Source organism: Coffea arabica, chromosome 8c, assembly GCF_036785885.1.
Source record: "Coffea arabica cultivar ET-39 chromosome 8c, Coffea Arabica ET-39 HiFi, whole genome shotgun sequence".
Classification (NCBI taxonomy): Eukaryota; Viridiplantae; Streptophyta; class Magnoliopsida; order Gentianales; family Rubiaceae; genus Coffea; species Coffea arabica.
Window position 1 is genome coordinate 31,952,251 of NC_092325.1, and position 22,123 is coordinate 31,974,373.

The following is a 22,123-nucleotide window of genomic DNA, read 5'->3' on the forward strand; positions in this document are numbered from 1 at the left end:
TAACCAATCAAACCAAACTCAAAACTCAAAAGCTTAAACCCCCTCCAACAGTCCGAATCAACTGTTTTTCCCCCGTGATTGCACAGACAAAATACATGGCTCCTACAAGAAAAGAAAATAGGTAAATGTGTTGTATACGCGAACAGCGCAGAATGCCAGCTCAGTGAAAAATTTTAATTATGCTACTCCTAATTGTACACTTTGAAACAGACAGAGAACTGCAAAAATTTTAAACTGGTGTGGGACTCCAACCTCATCTGTGAGACAAGAACTTGGTCATGCTTCATCTCCACTACTCTCTATGATAACAGGTGTCTTCGTGGATTTCATTTTCTTAGAAGCTCTACTTATTTGACTCTCTAAAATGTTGTTAGATTGGTTATTGGATTCAAAATTTTCAATTTCTTCGAGAATCCGGACACCATATTTCTGTGTCTTTAGCTTTCCAATCACCTTCTCCAACTGCAATAAGCACAAAATCATTTCATCACTAGATCCTCATAGCAAAAGAGCAGATATAAGTTAGAACCATAAAGTTTGCAAAGAAATGAGATGTTAACTATGATGAAGCAACAAAACAATAAATTCTGAATCCCATAAGAGGCTTTATGTGAGGCTTGTCGATTTTCTTGACAGTGACTGGAGTAAATATGTAATGCACCTAGGCCACACCAAAAACCATTGGATATATCCATAGTCCATGCAAGAAAACCAACACCAGAGAACCTATTAGACTGTTTTGTTCTTACCTCGCTGATTTAGCTTGACAATGTTCTAACACACACGACTCTTGTGGTATGCCTTTCACCAACAGATGGACATAATTAAGCATTAGTATAGGACCCACTCACCTGTTCAACTGATTTTGGCTGCTGGACACTCAGCATGCTAATTTGTTGGGTAGACAACACAGAGTGGGGGAATATCCCCCCATTAATGGAAGCCAGTTCTTTTCGTAGCTTGTCAAGCTTGAACTCCAAATCGCCTGATTTAGTGCGTTTTGATTGTTTCAAAATGCTTGAGTTACCTTTCTGTCCACTGGAAACTTCAAGCTTAATAATTTTTTTCCCTGCCAGTGGCCCCAAAAGCATAATAATTAATAGCACAAAATGCAGGGAATGTTAGAACACCATGTCTTTCTTAACTGCAAATTAGATCACTACAGCAAACCCCTCTAGAAATTCAATAGGTACTAGCAATCTCCAGATTAAGCCCTGTGGGCCAGAAATAGAAGTGTTACACATCTTAATAATACAAGTCACCATAGTTATCTACCTCTGCAAAAGAAAGATGCTATGAATGTGATCTGCAAGAACCACGCTGAAAAAATTCCAGGTATATGACCACTATTAACAAAATGAAAAAGGAAGACGCACTTTTGAACATGCCACTACCTATAAATAAAATATAGGACCCATAAGATACATGTTTAAGCCCGCTAATAAAAGGTATCAATGATTTTTTCCAAGTGCAATTTTAGCTTGAAGTTAAGAAAGCTAAACTAAGTCGCCCATTTCACTCCCATTTACTCCCCACTTTCCCTTGTGCTTGTGTACCTCTTAACAAAGCTACCACTAGAAACTACTATTATTAATCGACCCTTCCTTCCTCCCCTTAACCCCCATATCGCTTTCTAAACACTTGGTCCCCTTAGTGACATTCATGTCATATTTTTCTGCAGCAATCCTATGGTCTGCTACTAGTGACTCGGCATGAAATACTCTGAGTGACTTGCACAACCTTAAATATTCATAGGCAGAAAAGCTTCTATATTGATTCAAAGCTTTTAAATACTAGATACTTAGAGAATGCAAAGAAGAACTTTCCACACAGGATGTGAAGAAAAAATTAGAAAAGCCTTCCTTTTGCCCTGTCTCACTCCATAATGATTAGCCATTATAACTAGAACATTAAAGTAATAGAATTTAAAATTTTGAAGCTCCAAAAATTCCATAAATTTAAAAAATCAAGCACCTTACCATGTAACACATACTTTGACAAGGGTCCAATAGTGACATAAGCATTTGTAGCATAAGCAGTATGCTGGAATTCCTCTTTCTGAAATAAATGGGATAAGCACAAATATGAAACAATAAACCTCAAGAAAATGATGGGCAACCAGGAAAAGGAATATAATAAGGCAATAAACTTCATTTAATTGTTTATTGCTGAAAACAAGAAGTAAAATTTTTGTGGCTGTGCTTGAGAGAGAGAGAGAGAGAGAGGAACTTATAAAAAACTCATAGCCAGTTTCAAACCCAATTACTTTTAGGTTTATCAGATCAAAACAACATGAAATATGCACTCTAGCATGACAGAAAAATAAAAAATAAATAACTGGCAACCAGAACTACAAAATGACAAGAGAACATAGAAAATTCACTATTCAATTTATGGAAATTGACAATGATCTAATATTGGCCATTCAGATTACTGCTAAATTGCTTTATTCTATTGTCATGGAGTATATGGAAGGATATACAAGAAAAAAATTTGCATGTTATATTAGGTCCAGATATCACTTAGGAGGCCACTCAATCAAAGGCATCTTGCTGTTTAATTTGGAAATCTGCTAATCTAAGGCATCTTAAACTACATTTTAACAATCCTTTTCCAAAATTTTTTGTATCCTTAATCAAATGTTTTTAATTGTTGAAATAACCGTTTCTATAGTAAATCTTTGAATTTTTGTAACTTTGAAAGGACGTCGTGTTCTGTACTTCAGTTCTGCTTCCAATGGATTTCCTAAAAGTTAAAGTCTCAACAAATCTGGAGATATAACAGACTCTTTTATCCATATCAGTTCCATTAAATATCAGAGAGAGAGAGAGAGAGAGAGAGAGAGAGAGAGAGAGAGAGATTTATGTACTGCTCAGTTGTGCGTTCTTGTTACCATGAACTTATCAGAAAAGGCAATTGATTTTGCTTCATGTATTCTTACATTCCCCACAAAAATCCTATGCATCCCAAAGTGTAACTTCTAAAAGAAAATATTCTTCTCAAGAGGCTTATTGTGAGACTTCTAAAAGAGAACGAATAACAGAAAAAAGGAAAAAAAAAAAAGAAAAGAAAAGACCTATTATTCAGCATGTTCACACATACTTCCTTTCACAGCTAAATCAAGAAGTGCCTAGCAGCAAGAATAACATTTCTCCGATTTATTCACTTCATATTTTTCAAGAAACATCTTTGCAACCAGGGTTAGTGATGTAAAAAAAAATTGCTCTCAAAAGTCAAAACACATCTCATACTTTTATATAGTTTTATACTTTTTGAAGATTGAGAGAGTAGCTTTCTAAAATTAAGTTTGTTTTATCAGAAAAAATTACCAAACAGAAGACAGAACCTCCTTGAAACTGATCCCTTCTTGAAGTGGTCGAGTTCTAGTCTAGGCATAGTGTTTCAGGTAAATATCTTATAGCCATGAGGATGCCATCATGCATTTCACCCTTCCAAGATTTCTTTTTTCTTTTCGACCACAACTGATAAGAGTGCCAAACACCGACTTAAATATAGCTGGATCAAAACTAGAGTTTCATTCGAATATTAACCCACATCCTACAAGGGTAACCAAGTTAATTGTAGTTCTTCTATAGAAGACTTCTGAGGGTAACCAAAGTTGGACCTAAGTTCTCTCCTGTCCTCTCCACTCTTCTCTTCCACTTCTCTTCTTCCCTATTTTTGCATTCTTATCCAACCAGTATGATACCAATACCAATACTTCTCAATTCTATTCCATGCTCACTTATTAGAGATCAAAGAGATATATTCTGCATATAAATATTCATTGACTACTGTTTTGTTGCTGAAACCTACAAGATCCTAATGATTTTCAGTTTTTTGACAGATATAATCAACAGTTAGCAACTACTATGTGACTTGTTTAGCAGGTTGAAAGAAAGGATCATAAGAAGCACAATTAAAAGAAGAAAAAAGACACGATTTCATACCAAAACGCGTTCCAGTATGAGCTGAATGACAAGTTGCTCCAATTCATCTCTCTTTAGCTCAGGATCTGTGCAAAAAAAAACCATGAAGATTTTATTTTTCATCCCCAATGTTTGGACATTATTGAAAGAAAGTAAGAGAAACTAAGAAGATAACAAATATTTAGTGCTCCACTAATAATGACACAACTGAGAAAGGAAACAAAAGTCATTTAACGTAAAAAAAAAAAAGGAAATAACCAAAGCAACATTGAATTCAATGAAAGTCACCCATCTATAGCAATCCAAATAGATCACTTAGTTTAATATCCAAAGATTATGCTAAATTTGTCATTCCCTTGTATTGTATATATCCCCCAAAAAGGTTATATATCTATCAACAAATCATTGAGAACAGACCCTCCTTTTTGCATTATAATCATATAATTTTGCCCCCATTGCAGAACAGGCTGATAAAAGGCAGACAACACCTCTAAGATTTCAAGCAATGACAGAATTTCATGTGTCACGTTGGAGAATTATGAGAAAATGTTAATCTGTTAATCCTGTGAGAAAAGAAAAAGAACTGAAAATAACATATAAATCTGATACATACTATATACAAAGCCTATGGGAAAAGGAAAATTAAAGGAGAAGTCTGTGCGAAACAGTTTTGGATCAAAGTTAAAGCTTATGACATTGTCATCCCAAAACAACCAAAAAAAAAGGGTTAAAGAAAATGATGAGAAAAAGAGAGAAGTTCAAGTCATCAAACCTTAAACATGGGTAACTAGATGATTTATATCCACATCAGTTCAGCTACATAAGTAACCAGGATACAATATGTAGAGTGGAGAGTTCAATTAGTATAAAAGGTAATTCAGGACAAAAGACAAACCTACTCCTTTCTGCTTAACCTTCAGTTTGTCCGCCAGTTGCAGCATCGTAACTCTTTGATCATTCTCTTGTAAATCTTGCAGTAGTGATACTATCATTTTTGCATAAGCTGCAGATATAACCGTGTTAAGCATAAATTACATATATATAAACCAAGTTATCAAGGAAAAAGAGAGAACCAAAAAAAAAAAAAAGTAAAAACCCATTTGTCAAAAGGAACTCTTAACAGGTCTCTAACTTCTCTCCCCCTTCCCATCTGATATCATTCCTTCCTACCCTAGAATGCTGTGTAAATTTTAGGCAAAGTAGATCATTTCCATTTTGTGAAAATGCTTTGAACTGTTTGTTACTACATAGTAATACAAACAAGTATACCAGATACATCCAATTCCTTCACATCACTTGCAAAAGCACAGTTGTCACACATCCCTGACAAAAATACAATTTCAGCATGTAAGTGCTCACATTAAAAGGCAGAGTAAAAACTTAACCTCTTAATGGCATGAGCACCAGCAAATTTACCATTACAATCTCGTAGAGGCTCGGCAAAATGTCGGAAAAAAGCACCTCGGCGGCATTCTCTTTTCGACTGCAATTGGAAGAAATACACCCAAGTTTTATTGGATAGCACAATCAGCTCAGGATCTACAATTCCCTCAAGTTGGTAACCAAATAAATAGTAATAGAATATCCAACTACCAAGTTATCAACCACGACCAAGTATACCACAGTCAAAAGAAAGCTTTTAGACTTCACTTTAATATCCAAAACTTAGACTGAAGAAAGTTTATAGCCCCAGTGTTTATAGCCAGTTTATAGCCAATTGCATCTCTTCTAGAAAATCATCCATCAACATCCTATAACATGACTGGAGAACATTCTATTAGTATGAACTACAAAGAGAAAAGTTGTACCAAACCACCACCATGGAAGTTCCTAGATACATTCTTCATGATGCCAGTCAGCTCACTGCCTAGGGGCAAAGATAAGATACTAAACAAGTCTATCAGATGCACTTTCAAAGTTTGATTGCTGAGCTTGGAATCCTTTGATTGCCCCAAAAATAGGCTAGCTATTCATCTGTATGATGTTACATCGCAACTTAACCTGTAGCTAGCAATGAGCTATGAAAACTTTCAGTCAGGAGAGGTAGGCCAAATAACTTATAGAATACATTTTAATAACTTAGAATACATCTTTCAACATTTAGGTATAGAAGATCCCATATTCCAGCACGACCTCTGAGGTTGTCAAATAAGGGCATCCTCAAATATTCTTCTATTTTTGGACTAGCTTAGACTACACATAATAAAAGAGGCCTCATACTATTTCATACAAACTGCAATAACTGACTATTTCCTGTCATAATTCTTGCAAAAGGACCAAAGAGTTTTGTGTTCGATACAAGTTTTAGGTATTCAAGTACTCATAAGGCACAGGAATATGCTCAGGTAATAAAGTAGAAATAGCTTTTTCATCACAAATAAGCAAATTAGGAATAAAAACAGTATATAGGAAAATTCCTGTCCAAAGGCCTTATAAAGGTACTTCACAGACCATAAAACTGACATACAGCTCAAAAGAAAATGCTTGCTGATGTTGTCAATATTCACCAGGGCAGCAAAATCCACCAGGACACCACTTCGCATGTATGAACCAAAAATTTTTCCAGGCTATCAGAATCAAGATTACATACAAGTTGACCTTAACGGTGAACAAAGAAATACCAAAAACAATTTAACCCGTTCATAGTACAGTCAACTAAGGAGGATCCATTGTAAGTGTATAAATTGTCTTACAAGTTATATATAAATTATAGTCTTCAAATACAGAATTCAAGTTGCTCAAAAAAGTCCTTTTTGGAGGCAAGGTAAAAGAATAAGAGATGCAGAGTTTAGGAAGAGGGAGACAGAGACGAAGAAATGAACCTCTTGTAGATATTGGTAGGAGTTTTTTTTGAGGGAACAAAAGATAAGGATGAAGGCATTGGGCCTTTTTGACCGTATTAATGATTATTATCTAGTGCCCCTCACCACATTTATTTGTTGAAAGGTCAAAAATTATATAAAATGAAATCCAACAGTCAAAAAGGCAAACAGAAATGTATGTAAAAAAACCCAACAAACTGAAAAGCACGCTTTCTGCTTTTGCACTTTTACTGCACTTCATTTTGCTCACACACTTCAGACATAAAAAACCTGCGGCCATGTGCTTATCTTGCTGCGCACTTAAGAGAGCACTTTGCTCACTTTTAAATACCATGATTGGACTAATTATTTGTTTAAGTTTGCATACCTTCAAAAGAGGAAATGGAGGGAAAGGAGACCCATTTTGAATGAAATTACTTTTACTACATACACTATTTTAAGATCATTTCTTTTCCTTTCCTTTCATCTCCCTCTCAAAGCAATATATAATTCTTTCCTTTATTTTCCTTCTATTTCTAATCCAGAATGACAAGGATGGAAACCACTTTGCTCTAATGTCCTTTCCCTTCCTTCAATCCAAATGGTGCATAAGGGGAGTCATCAGCAATTCTATAGTGAAACTCAAAGTTGATCTCTGTAATTCACCATTCAGTAAGGAACGTTGCAGCTTTTCTGAGATTGGAAAGAAAAGTAAGGAGAAAAGAGACATTAAATGTTTTGAGTTTTCGTTTGATATTTGAGAAGAGAATGGATAAGATAAGCTTTGAAAATATAGTTTCATTTCCATCCAATTGAGCAGAGATGGAGGGAAAAGTAGACCACTTTTAACGAAGTTATACTCATTACCCAACATACCATGAAAATTGAACAGATACTTAAAACCTGTTTCATTTCCTTACAATCCATCCCTGACTAAACAATATGTCTACTCTTACATTTCCTCTACTTCCATATTTATCCAAACAATATAAATGAATACTACCCACTTCTACACCTTTTTGATCAGCATATTTGCCTTTTCTTTCCTTTCCTTCAATCCAAACAGTGCCAAAAAAAGTTCTATAGATTCAGCCTTGGAAATCTTCATGCTCAAAAAGTGATAGAGATTTCAAGCTGTTACACTTGCCTACAACTTTGATTTCTCACTGAATACATACCTCATGGTTGAGGATATCTGCTCTTAGTTTCACACTGCTATAAATCACTTAATATTCAACTCGAGGAATTTGATCTCTCTCAAATATCCTCTCACCAATGATCACATAAAGTAGAACGGTTTCTGCTGTCAAACAGTCGAAAAATCTTCAAAAGCCAAGAAAAAATGCTCATTAGAATCCTCAACACCCTTGTTCTACATAGACATATTAAAGTTCGAAAGGAACTTGGTCAATATTTGGTGCTCTTATATGGTTCTAGATTTTATGCCATGGCACAGAGCAATGTATTGTATTGTTGGTAAAATCTATGATCTCGAATGAAAAGTCCATGCAAGTCCCAAGGCACCTATCTTGACGCTTTTAAGACAATTAGGTAGTGTTTTATCTATTGGTCCCTACTCAGTGACTCAGTTTGCCGCCAGGCTAAGGTCTCATCAAGTTATGATGGGCTCTCAGTTTTTCTTTTTGTGCTTTTCATTCTTCATCATTTCGATAGGAAAGCCATCGTTTTATACTCAAACTAAACAACTGTATGTATACATCTACAAAGATTTAGCAGCAGAACAATGAACCAGTCAATGCAAAGTCAAGGAGCTTAAATGGGGTACTGTGGTTTGAGATGAATTAAGTTTAAGTCATGGTACTTGAACAGGACTATGTCCATTATGTTCAAGACATCAAAACAAGTAAATATCCGATATAGCAAGCTTGCTCCTTAAAAGGACTATAAAATTTTGTCTTTTTTAAAACATGACAAATAACAAAAGACCAAAAACAATCAATGGATGTTCAAGAAGTTATAGATACATTTTATAATTACAAACAATTTCAATTAGTGTATCATCCAAGAAAACTGGGGTTTTCTTGTAAATGAGAGTAATTACCAGACAGTATCGCACTATGTCGTAGAGATTTTGCAATCCAGCATTCTCATAGAAGACCATTGAGCTCTGGCAAACAGCAGCAAAGAGTTATATGGCACTATGAACATTAAACTTATTGATTATTAATTTTAAATTATTCCATTACCTGCCTAGGAACATCACCAGGTCTAAAGTACAGAACACATTCTGAAGGAAGGCCATCTCTTCCAGCCCGCCCGCTTTCCTGCAGTAAGAGAAGTTAGATGAAATGAAGTAGAATAAAATGAAGGTTCCAGGAAGGAGCAAAACCTGATAGTATGTCTCCATTGATTTGCTTAAACTGTGATGAATGACAAACCTGACTACAAACAAGTCAACTGTATCAACATGACTAACCAGAAACAATTTGAAGTGACTAACCATAAAATGCACTGAAAATGACACAAATAAACCCTTGACTAGATTTGTGAACCCACTTGTCAGATTTAGGAATCATTGGAAAATTGAGCAACGATGCCAAAGGTCACAAATTTTTATTATTCTTATAAACTGTAAAATAAAATTCTTTTGGATGTTCATGATGCCTTTAACATGGCCAAAACAGTTAGAAAATGGTAGCTCTAGGACTGGTAGGCATGACGCAGTCCAAATTTTCCAGTGAGATAGTTTTTAAGTTGCTTCTTAACAATTTATCTAAAGGCAATCCAGGTTTGGCTGGTCAATTATTCACTCCAAAGAGGTGAATTTCTTAAAATAATCCCCAAAAATAGAATTGTCTCAAAAGTGGGGGTATTTGGCAAGGGTTTCTAATATTAATGTCGCCGAAATAAACCTACACAGCGACTAGGGCTGCAAACGAACCGAGCCGAGTCGAGCTTTAGCCTTATCGAGTCGAGCCTTGACTTAATTTCATCGAACTCGAACTCGAGCTCGAGCTCGACGAGCTGGTAATTTTCAAGCTCGAGCTCGAAAAAAATAAAAAATAATTATTTTATTTTTTAAAAAATAAATAAAATAATATTTTTTCTTAATAAATAAAATATTAAGGACATTTATGTAATTTTACTATTAAAAATAAAAATTTTTAAAAAATAAATATATATATACTCGAGCTTGTGAGTCGGCTCGCGAGCTAACGAGCTTAATGTTTTGAGCTCGAGCTCGACTCTGGCTCGACCAGCTCGAGCTCGACTCAAGCTTGAATCGAGCCGCTCGCGAGCGGCTCGATTCGTTTACACCCCTAACAGCGACCTTTTTTTTTGGATTTTTTTCCAAGTGTCAAACTTGCACTTTTTTTTAAAAAAAAAACAATGTGTCTGTTGCCACATAAGGGTGTGCAGTAACAGATATATCTTTTTTTAAACAGATTGTCTCAGTCATTGCATTATATATTTTTTAAATCAAGTACGACCTTCTAGCCATTGATGAATTCTTCATCAACAGCTACATTGTCGATACAATCAAGGCTGCCGTTGGATGCGCCAAAAAATTCTGTAAATAGCCCTCACTTTGGACGATCACACCCGTACCATCCCCATTTCTTGGGTACCACTCTCTCCCTATACTCCCTCCCTCGGCTATCCCTCAGCCAAATAGAGGATGTCTAAGACAATGTAGGGAGAGAGTGGTAACCTAGAAATGGGGATGGTACGGGTGTGATCGTCCAAAGTGAGAGCTATTTATAGAATTCTTTGACACATCCCACGGCCATAAAGCCGTTGGATCAACGGCTCTCAAAAAATATTTATTTTTAAACACAACCTCAGTCATATCAACCACGTTTAGATGTTGATGAAGAGTTCATCAACAGCTAGAAGGTTGTACTTGATTTTTAAAAAAAAATAAACAGTCGCCACATTCGACGACTAAGATAATTTGTTTTTAAAAAAATGATGTGTTTGTCGCCGCACACCTTTATGCGGCGACAGACCCATTATTTTTTAAAAAAATAATGCATCAGACTTGCTATCCTTAAAAAAAAAATCCAAAAAAAAAAAAAACACGGTCGCCGCAAAGGTCTATTTCAGCGACGTTGATATTAGAAACCATACCAAATAACCCCACTTTTGAGACGTTATTTTTGGGGATTATTTTAAAAAATTCACCCTCCAAAGAGGTAAATCTTAACCTTCTAATGCAGAAACAATTTTAATAGGTAAGCAACTGATCTCTTTCATCGGTTTGAACTAAAATGTTTGTCAGCTCAGTTTAAAGTCCTAATGATTTTAGGATTAAGACTGGGAACAATTTAAAGCAAACAATAAACAAGTTAGATGAATCGATTAACAGAACTAATGCCTGGAGGTAATAACCTTTTCCAATCCAAATGCCATCAATTGCTTAATTAGGTCCGTTTGGGCCAGTTTTTCAAATACAATGCTACAGGTAATACACAATAACTCAAAAAACATCTCATCCATACAATATATCAAATATTCCAAAATAAAATTTTAGTAAAAATTTTTCATATACACTGCTACAGTAAAATTTTTCAAAAACACCCCAAAAAACTGCTAATCCAAACGGAGCAACTTAGCATTTATTCCATTGTGAAGAGTAATGGACCACTTGTATTAAGATATTCAGAATCCGAAAATGGTCAATTCTAAATACATGGTCTCATTAACAGATGATCTTAAATGATCCAATATTTGAGTATCTGAAAATTAAATAGACAAAAAATTTCATATCTATCTTCAACATTTTTTTTTTTGGGTAGGTACATACCTATCTTCAACATGCTTTTCCCATTTACGGCTGTCTTTAACTTGCAGGGGGAAGGGTTTGAACAGATGATCTTAAATGAACCAATATTTAGGTATCTAAAAATCAAAGAGGGAGAATAAAAAGACACTCTTATCCATCCTCAGCATACTTTTCCCATTTATGGCTGTCTAAGTTTAACTTGTAAGGGGAAGGGTTTGGTTTTTGCAAGTAGATACAATATTAGGGAGATCACATATGATGAAAACATTCACATTTGCTAAAATGCTAAAATATTTCGTTGGTTATAGTGCTATTTCACTATCCTCACTTTTCTCAAACTGTAACTATGCTGTGTTAGGCAGCTACATTCCCAGTGCCAACAAAACTAAGAAAGCCTTCATCCCATGGTCAGAGATGGTCAGAATCCAATCATTTTCTGAAACAGCCCTAAACTGGGGACACACCATAGAATGTTCAGTTAAAACAGAGCATCTGACAAAGCATTCCAAGAAATACAAAAACATCAGATGTTCATGCTTTAACAACTTAACATGTGTAGGGACAACTATCAATTAGGTAAGATCTACACAATTATAATACACCAAAATGGCTAGTCCAACATCTGCTCTTCGAAGGAAAACAGCTTCATACGGGAAAGCAACTATGAAATGCCAAACTGATGCAACATAGCAAGATATCAGCAAAGATAACAGGTCCTGTATTATCTTAAACTGTTTTCCATGATGTATTTTAGGGGAATTTTAAAGTCTTAGTCAAAGTCGTTTACCTCACTTTTGTATTTTAGCAAATGCTGAAAGAAGTCACTGCTGTGCAGGGAATTTTTGCTAGACCCAATTTCCTAGTCATTTCAAAGGATCCTGGCACCAATAGTGAAGTCCAGCTTGGCTTCCTACAACTTTTGAGCTCTTAGCTTTCTTATTTGTTAAGTTTTGTTCCTTTCTAAGAATTCAAAGCCTCCCAGTCATGGCTCCCACATGAACATGGGTTGTAATAGCTTTAAGGCAGATTGGAATGAACTGATTTTCTCAAGCCCACTTTCTGCACACATTATACACCAAAAAGTTCCAGTCTGCACACAATTCATGGAACCCCTGAGTTAGGCATAGTCTGTACGCTTCCGTGTTCCTAGAATCATAGTTAAGGACTAACATATTGAACATGACAAAAGCAGCTCACTAAGAGAGGGTCTCTAGCCATGCTACCTTAATTGCCACAATATAGCTTTAAAACATCTGGAATCCAAGACTACTTCTTACGGTTTAATTTTATTGTTCCTTTAATATGCATTTGGTATTTTTCTCCCCCAACCAATCCGTTCACTTTGGTTTCAATCAAGATAATAGGAGGGAAGAATTATGGACAGAAAAAGACAGAATAATAGAAATCAATATCTTTTCACTTTCACCAAACATGTCTGTTGCACAATTATTACAAAGGTAATAGTTATGAAACAGCTGCTATGCCAACTTCAAATAGCAAAAGGCATTTAATTGTCATATCTACCAAATGTAAGCATGAAGAGATCGACATTTTTAAGCATTAGCCAGCATAGAAAGCATAATAGCCAAAAAGCAGAGAGGCATGGATGATGATAACAATGGGCAAGGATCTAACTCTCCACAGCTGAACTAAAAGCAACATTTTCAGAAACACAAGGTGGAAGAAGCAATTTGCCTACACTTGGATAACTATCATGGTCCAGATTTTTTTATAAAAAAAAGAAAGAAAAGAAAAAGAGACAGAGAGATAGAAAGATATCACAAGAATTATGGTCTCATTTACCCTCAGCATACCATTTTGCTTTGGATATCACAAGATTGGGCTAAAATTTCTTCCTTGTAAAGAAACCAACAGTACTAAATTTGAACAAAGATGCAACCAATTATTTCTCTGAAAGGAAGTCAAAATGCATTATGTCCATACTACCAGATCAATCTTATATTATATGGTTATTCCAGACTACATTCATGGCCACACAAAAGCAAAAGCAAAACTGCAAAATACCCAGAAAAGACCAATTAAACAGTAGAACCATCTAAGAAACCAAAACTAACCATCTGGTTTGTTGATTCCCATACCAAAAGCCACCTGCAAGAAAGCAAATTTCAACAAAAATATCAACTGAAGCTAATACATAGTAAGTGATAACAATTCATAATAATTTGAGCTACATAAATTAATAAATAGAGAGAACTTGTAACACATACTGTTCCAACAATAACCTGCAACTTGCCATTGCTCCACCTAAGACATCAAATATAGATTTAGAAAAGAAAGACCACAATGATATAATTAATTCAGTATCTCAAATCAGGCACATGAGACCAGCATCGTTAGTTGCATTTGAAAAGACTGACACATGAATAAACATACAGCAATCTTGTATCTCAAAAAAAGTAGCATGACATATGGAACAAGAAAGTGTGTATTGGGAGATAAAATGGCTTAACCACTTCTATACAGTCCATATCTGCATGCAAAACATAGCACAAGAATCGAAAGAGAAATCAGGATAAATCTTAGCAGCACACCACTATATCTTCTCAGGACACGGACCATACCGTAAATGAACTTTCTCACGAGCATGTACATCCATATCAGCATGATAATAGTCAGCTGATATTCCCTTCTCACGCAATTCTTTTGCAACCTACATTTCTTAAGACATAGCAAGATCATAAGGTATGAGGACAATGGTGCAGCAATAATTTCATTACAAAATTTTGGTAACAATTCGAAATATAGATATAGGAGCCACATACTACATATCTGCGCCCAGCTGCACTGAACCTTAGCAAATTTCCTAACAATTATTGAATATCTCATGACAGGATAACATTTGAAACCTGATAGATGACGTACATACATCATCCACAAATGCATATACCAGATCAAAAACTTACACTAATTTGACTTGCGAAAAATCAAAAAGCTAGGCAAGGATTTATAGAAGCCTTGTAAAATTCCATCATCATCTCTCAGCTAACAAAAGAACACTTTCTAGAAGTTGAGATCAAAAGTTGAGAAAGTAATCATCATCACTAAATGACTCAAAATGCAGCTTCCTAGTGAGACGATACAACTACACCACTTGGTCCTACTGGGTTTACACAATGCTGCCTGAGTTGAATTGGTTCTTCCAGGTTAACAACTAATGAGTCCATCATTCTACCCTGCCAATCTGTCACTTAAAGCCAATAAACTCAGTTCGGCCAACAGTAGAGCTTGGTTCAACAAAATTATGCAAAGATCAATCAGATGTATTCTTAGTATGGATAATATTTGCATTACACTTGGACTAAAAGACACCAATTTGATTTCAATTTTGGTGTTTCTGAAGATACAAAAAGTATATGCAAAACAAGGGTAAAATATTTTGAGAAACTGATGGATGATGCAATTTTGAGATATCATATTTCTCTTTTTCAGTTCTTACACTTGTAAGATTGCAAGTGGAAACAAGTAGCAGATGAGTATTCAAGGATACACGACAAGTTTCCTCACCTTCCATAACAGTTATCAAGTAAATAGCATTCAAACAACTTTATACCAGTAGCACACCAAAAAAAGGTATTTAAAGTAAGAGAAAGGTACTTAAACAGGAGCGCAACAAGTACTCACGAAACATGGAAATGTTGAGAGTAATTTAAGCTACAAACCTGTTCACACTCCTTTCTGGAGAAGCAATAAACTATGCCAGACTCATTATTTGGATAAGATGCTTGTATATATGCAGCAATTTCATCAATGACTACCTTCCCAACAGATGATTTTTCTCTTACCTATAAAGTTTGCACTTCCGACTGTAAGATGTACCATAATATGACATAGTTCCGAATAACTTGACAATAATTATACCGTATAAAAAAGATTAGGCCTGTTCACTGTGCTGACAAACTTAACACATTTTGAAACATGTAGCATCTCCATTAGATCTTCTTGCACTTTTTTTGTTGCTGTAGCCTGAAATATAGAAGAACTGGAGCTTAGGCAGATTATATATAGACACATATTTCAAACTTTTAATCAAGAGCATGAATTTATTGTTGTAATATGCAGTAGAGCATACGGTCAGAGCAATAACAGGAACATCTGGAAACTGAGTCTTTAAGATGCCAAGATTCTTGTAGTCTGGACGAAAATCATGGCCCCATTGACTACAACAATGTGCTTCCTGCATAAGGCCTCAAATCATAAATCACAGATATCAACAACATTATCAAGGTGCTTTTTTGTAAAGATCACAGCAATCAAGCCTGGGCATGATCTATAAAGAAGCAACTCTAAGGCCGTATAGAAAGAAAACCACTATAAGAGTTGCACGACAAAAAATCAGTATGAGAGTTACAGATAAGAACCAATTTTATCATATCTTGCCTCAAATTCAATCATTGCTAAGCATTCTCCCAGGCAATATTGTTTTAGAAGAAACTTTTTTCATCTTTTATAAAAAAATTCATTCATTATCAAGAAAACCAATGCAATTTAAAGTATAAACAAGAATATGTAGGACAAGCTACATAAGGACCACTTGCCTATCCTTCTATAACCTGTTAATGAAGAATTCGACTATCGTCAACACCAAGAGGAATACAGGGGCTTTGTTTGGATTGGGCTTTATTTCTCAAAATTTATTTGCTTACATCATCATTACAATTTCCAATACACCTTTTTACCTTCCCAATTACCTTTTTATCTCACATACATCACATCACAAAAAGTGCTACAGTAAAAATATCTCTAATAATTCACAATCCAAACAGACCCCTGGATGAATAAGTTAGCATGTTTTGCCTGTTCCCCTTTTTTTTGGTTCCTTTTAATTGTTGATTATGTTTGTTGCACCTTCAAAAGAGTTAAGATTCATATTCACTTTTCCCGAAGTAGAATACCACGCAAAATTCATATTGTCTTCCCTGTTCCTCAATTTCACCTTCCAAATAAGTTCTTGTAAATTGCTTCGATGGACCTCATCCCTCTCTAATTTGATAAATTTGTTTCATTGGAAAATTACTGAAGAACAGTATCTAAAAGCTAACTAAAATTCAACATTCCTAGAAGATTTATCATCCTAATAATTTTGTTGTTTTCATATTCCTTCCCATTTGTTATCCTCTAATACGCAAATTTCATGTTACTGGGCACTACATGTGAAGTATCAAATGGTAAGAAGAAACGACACTGCCGATATGACACTGGATCAGGTAGCATAATTTCAAATTTTTTTCTTAGATGAGAAAAGCATGCAGGGAGAAAATTGTATGTATTGTCACAGCATACAAAAATATATTTTACCAAATATCGAGTAATCTGATTTCAAAAACCATTATCAAACCATTTTACCAAGCATTAGAGATTAACTATGAAGCAGATGACTGTTATGTAGATATCCAATATCCTGTCTAGAATGGTTCAAAAGATTTTTTTGGATTTATACAAACTTTGAACACCACTATTCCTGGATTAGAGCAGACACACAGTCATTAGCCAGTCCCAACGGTTATTGATTGCTATAAGTTCACTAAGCTCAAAATAGCCCTCTTAGATCACCAAGCTAAATCTTCCTGCACCCTCTGCCCTGAGTTGCAGAAATAAACAATAAAGATATTCCAAACATATCAATGAAGAAGTAGTTAAGACTTTGATCATGAGATTACATCAATAGAAATTAGAGACAGCCGACCAGCATGATGACACTTTTCAAGTTTTGACATGAATCTTTTGCTCTTCGATATCTTCTCTGGTGTAACATATAGTATTTTAAGCTCTCCATCACCCTTTTCAAGAGCCTTGTATATGAACTTTTCATCTTCCTTACCGGTGGTTGACGTCAACATGAATGCTGGGATGCCCAAAGCAGCCAAGCCCATTACCTAAAGCTTTGATTACTATCAGGAAGGCACCATAAACTGGTTGAAGCAACCCAAGATATGTAAAAATAGTTTAACTCCGCTAGTGGCAGTAATATAAGAACCTGATCTTGAATAAGAGAAAGCAAAGGGCTGACAACCAGAGCAACCCCATTTTTAAGAACAGCAGGAAGTTGATAACAAAGACTCTTGCCTCCGCCAGCCGCCATAATCACAAGAACATCTCTTCCAGTCATGACTGCATTTATTATCTGATATCAAGTAGCGGTATAAGAGCTAAACTAAAATAAATAAAGAACCAAACAAATGAACAACTCAGTTACATTCACTTCAATTAATTAAAAGAAAACAAACCAACAGGATGCTAAGAAAGATACCACACCTGATAGCAACAAAGACAACTCAAACACCAGATGCAATACTAAGCCATCCTAACAAAACTAATGAACGACACCAATTCACGATGCATAAAGTAAAGACGAGGAACTTTTAATTCCTGATGATATGCTGCTGTATTATATTCCAATAAGACGCTGCTGGTAAAATGTACGTCAGCTGTAAAAATCTTCACAAACCAAATACTAAACAGAAATAATAATATTCTTTAGATGGCATTGCAACATGGAATAGCCAATCAGGTAAATTAACGTACAAGAAAACAGGTGTCTACATCATCCAATGCCTACAGCATAACAACCTATGAAACATGCAAATGAAACTTATTCATATAAAGCTATTAGGGACATTTGATAACCGTCAATGAGTGAGAAATACACAAGAACCTGAAAATCATCTTGGAATTTTTTGCAGAATAGAGCCAAATGCAAACAAAAAATATTCACGTAGAAAGCAGTGATAGTGGATGAGACTAAACAAGTTCAATGCACCAAAATAATGGAACTGAGGCTACAAGTTGAATAACCGGAAGCCGACTAAAACCAAAACATTACCAACAAAATTTGCGAAAACCAGCCTTTCATAAAACACTCGAGACATGAGATGGCCCGAAAACATACGCTCTAGAAGAAAAGTAAAAAGTGTGAAAGATCACAGCTCCAGAAACCTTTCTACTAAAAGGGTTGATTATGACAATATGCTATTGGTAAAGATGCATAATCAGGTCCTAAATTAAATTACTCTACCATCCTAGACCATGATGAAGGAGAAGATTAAGAAATTTCTCAAACTTTGAGGTTGAGTACATTTCCAATGCCAAAAGAGAAAACAAACTTGGCTAGTCTAAGTCTGTTAAGCTTCAATTCCTTCCATTTGACTTCACCTTTTATAGGAGTGACTGACAAACCAAGTTTTTTTTATTTCTTGAGTAGTCTCAGGATAAGTTTTGGCGTGCATATTTTCGATGTTTCAAACATGGCTAGCTTGATGCAGATTGTGCCAGGATGTGGAACCAAAAAAAAAGGGAATGTAAAATGCTAACTACCATGCAACACAGTACACTAGCAATAGGCTTCTGTGAATACTTGGAACGCTCAAAATTCATTCAGTGAGAAGGTAATAAGTTAGTTTGGTATCTTTTTTGTTATTTTTATCTTATGCAATTATATAAAGGAGATCTTCAAATAAAAATGTGAAAAACGCTCTCTTGTAAAGGCGTATTTACCTACTTGAAGCTTTTTCTGGTAACTATAATGAAAAAAATACAATCATACATGCTTATGCATTAGCAATTTACTACTCCCAAGTTTTCAGAGGCTTAAAAAGCTTCCTAAAAGAATAAAAAATCAACCTTCCAGTAATTTTCTCCTCGTTATTCTCCAGGCTCCTTCTTATTCTTGTTTGAAATCTGTGCCATATCATTCAAGTTTTGAGTTTTACAGGGAAAATTGGAAAAATTCATATGACTATCACTATTGACCATTAACAGACCATTCCAAACGTCGATCCTTCAAAAAACGACAAAGCATAGACACTCCAAATTCATGCCTTTCTTATTGATTAGGCTTTAAGCGCGCTCTTTATATCAAGGGAAATACAGAGGAAAGAAATGGCTGCGGAAATACCAACCTCTCGCTGATTTGCACGATAGGTAGGAATTCCGAAAACATTGAACCTAATATCATCAGCTTGAGAGTCCCATTCAAATGTCCCTGACCAATTCTCAGTGCAATCGGACGATCCGTCAATCTTCCCAGGGCTTCTTCTTGATGATGATTCACAGCTTTCCAACAACGCTTTCAGTTCAGATTGCCTTTGATATAACTCATCCTGTCGGTCTAGCAATTCCTTCAACTGCTCTGGATTCAAAAAAACGAAAAATTACTACAAAACAAAATTTCAATTCAATAAATAAGAAATTGGTAGTACGAAAAATGGCGGAAATAGATGATAATCGGAGTGAAACCTTGCACATCGTGAAGTTCGACCTCGACATTGAGAAGCTCCTGTAGGATTTCTTCTGAACTTCCCATGGCGTCGGAAGCACAAATGTATCTTTTTGTCTTTCGGACAAATTTATAATTTCTGAAATTATCAAAAGAGTTTATTGCGTTATTTAGGCGCGGGGAAGTATAACGCTGTAGAGTTCAACACTTCAACGTTCATCACGTGGCGCTTGTTCTGGGTTAATTATCAGGTTGGCCCTTGGGATCTTATTCAATATCAACTTGTACCAAAACCTAAAAGCATCCCAAGTAAATCAAAAACCTTTCGTCAAAGCACACCAATGCATGCTCCCAATCAAAAACTAGGGCTCCATTTTGGATTCAAAAATTTTTTAAAAACTAGTTTTTCAAATACTATTTCCGTTTGGATTCCTTGTTTTTGCTTCTATTTTTTAAAAATAGTTTTTCACATTCCAAATGCTACAGTAAATGTGTATTTCCAAAACAACTCAAAAAATATCATATCCAAACATTATATCAAAAACAACTCCATATGTATATTTCAATTTGTATATTTTAATTATGTATATTATATTAACATAAATTGAAATATATAAATTGAAAATTATATATTTATATATTATATATTATATAAATATTTATATACATTAATATTATACATAATATTGTATATAATACATAATATAATATACATAATATGTAATATTGTATACATAAATGTATAAATATGTATACATAATATATTATGTACATTATATTATAATATATACATTATTAATGTATAATATTATTATGTACATTATTGTGCATAATAATGTATAATAATGTTATGTATAATACATAATATACATAATATGTAATAATGTATATTATGTATAATATATTATATTATGTATATTATATTATATATATATACAATATTATGTATATTATACAAATTGAAAATTATATATTATATATTTATATATTATATATTATATAAATATTTATATAATGAAATATACAGTAAATATTACAAATTGAAATATTATATAAACACCATATTTATAATATTATAATAATTATAATTAATATTAATGTATATTATATATATTAAATATTTATTTATTTATACATATTATAAATATTTTATTTTATTTAAAAAATATTTTTATGTATTTATAATATATTTATATAAATATTTTATATAATATACTATATATTAAATATATTATATATTATACATTTATACATAATATATATATTAATGTATATTTATAATACACATTTATATTATGTATTATATATAATATTATACATTTATACATTCATATTAATATACATAATATTAATTTTACATTTATACATAATATTAATACATTTATACATATATATTAATTATATGAATACACTTATACATAATATTAATATATATTTATAATATATTAATTTATACATTTATATAATATTCATTTATAATTTATACATTTATAATAATATACACTTATACATTTATAATAATATACATTTATACATTAATAAATATATTTATATTATGTATTATATATAATATAATAAATTTATATATTTTTTTATAAATATATAAATATATTTATTTATAAATATTTATCAATGTATTATAAATGCATAAATGTATATAAATATAAAAATATAAAAATTATAAATTATAAAAATACTCAAAAATATGTTTTAAAAATACCTCTAAAAATAATTCAAAAAACATCTACAGTAAAAGTTTTCATATAATTTTTGAAAAATAACCCCAAAAACAACTAATCCAAACGGACTTGTATTTCAAAAACGAAATGCTACAGTGCTGTTTTTGAAAAACAACCCCTAAAATTTTTTTAATATTTATAAAATATTTCAAAATATATTCTAAAAACTCTTCTACTCTTAAATATTTCAAAATATTTTCTAAAATATACTATAAAAACTCTACTACAGTAAAATTTTTCAAAAACAGTTAATCCAAACGGATGTTTTTCCTAATGTTTTTAAGGTGTTTTTGGGATATTTTTAAAGTTTAAATTTTTTTTTGATATTTTTAAAAATTACCACCACTATCGCCACCACCCCCTCCCTCTTCTCCGTCCTTCCCCTCCTTCTTCCTCCTCTATCTCTTTTCACTTCCCATCTTCCTCCTCCCTTTCTTCCTCCCCCCCTCTCTTCCCCTTCATCTCCCTTCCCTACCATGCCTCACCCCTCCCCTTCCCCCCTCCAACCTAACCTTTTGATCATGACATCACAGCCATATTGCAATCCTTCTAGTTGCAATCTAGCCGTAGCCAGATCACAACCTGTGGTTGAGGCCAAATTTGGGAGGCAAGAGGACATGTGGGATGTGGCGGAAAAGATGAGGGGAAGGGAGGAGGGAGGGAGAGGAAAAGGA

General features: G+C 33.9%; 1 protein-coding gene across 7 annotated transcripts; it reads right to left on the reverse strand.

The window, feature by feature from the left end:
• Positions 1–20,054, reverse strand: LOC113707156 (ATP-dependent DNA helicase Q-like 2). Of its 7 annotated transcripts, none has more exons than XM_027229335.2 (21): positions 19,731–20,054; positions 19,394–19,623; positions 17,473–17,619; positions 17,317–17,371; positions 17,156–17,238; positions 15,568–15,672; positions 15,357–15,461; positions 15,158–15,280; positions 14,060–14,148; positions 13,706–13,742; positions 13,553–13,586; positions 9,081–9,133; positions 8,938–9,015; positions 8,793–8,858; positions 5,346–5,412; positions 5,199–5,252; positions 4,825–4,932; positions 3,951–4,015; positions 1,980–2,058; positions 852–1,069; positions 1–462 (listed from the first exon to the last, which is right to left on the reverse strand). In XM_027229335.2, the coding sequence occupies exons 1-21, from the start codon at positions 19,795–19,797 to the stop codon at positions 277–279; spliced, it is 2,049 nt and encodes a 682-aa protein (XP_027085136.1). In that variant the 5' UTR covers positions 19,798–20,054; the 3' UTR covers positions 1–276. The 7 variants fall into 7 exon arrangements, with proteins under 7 accessions (XP_027085136.1, XP_027085133.1, XP_027085134.1 ...); XM_027229332.2 differs by having other exon boundaries at positions 1–102; positions 253–462; positions 17,156–17,371; positions 19,731–20,052; XM_027229333.2 differs by having other exon boundaries at positions 17,156–17,371; positions 19,394–19,618.
• Positions 20,055–22,123: the final 2,069 nt, after the last annotated feature.

What these genes read in the sequence shown, in the direction of transcription:
- LOC113707156 (XM_027229332.2), bottom strand. Translation starts at nt 19,797, where the DNA reads ATGGGAAGTTCAGAAGAAATCCTACAGGAGCTTCTCAATGTCGAGGTC. An exon ending in TCATACTGGAACGCGTTTTG is followed by an intron (nt 2,059 to 3,950) that starts GTATGAAATCGT and finishes CATTTATTTCAG; the next exon opens with AAAGAGGAATTCCAGCATAC. An exon ending in GTCAAAGTATGTGTTACATG is followed by an intron (nt 1,070 to 1,979) that starts GTAAGGTGCTTG and finishes GGCCACTGGCAG; the next exon opens with GGAAAAAAATTATTAAGCTT.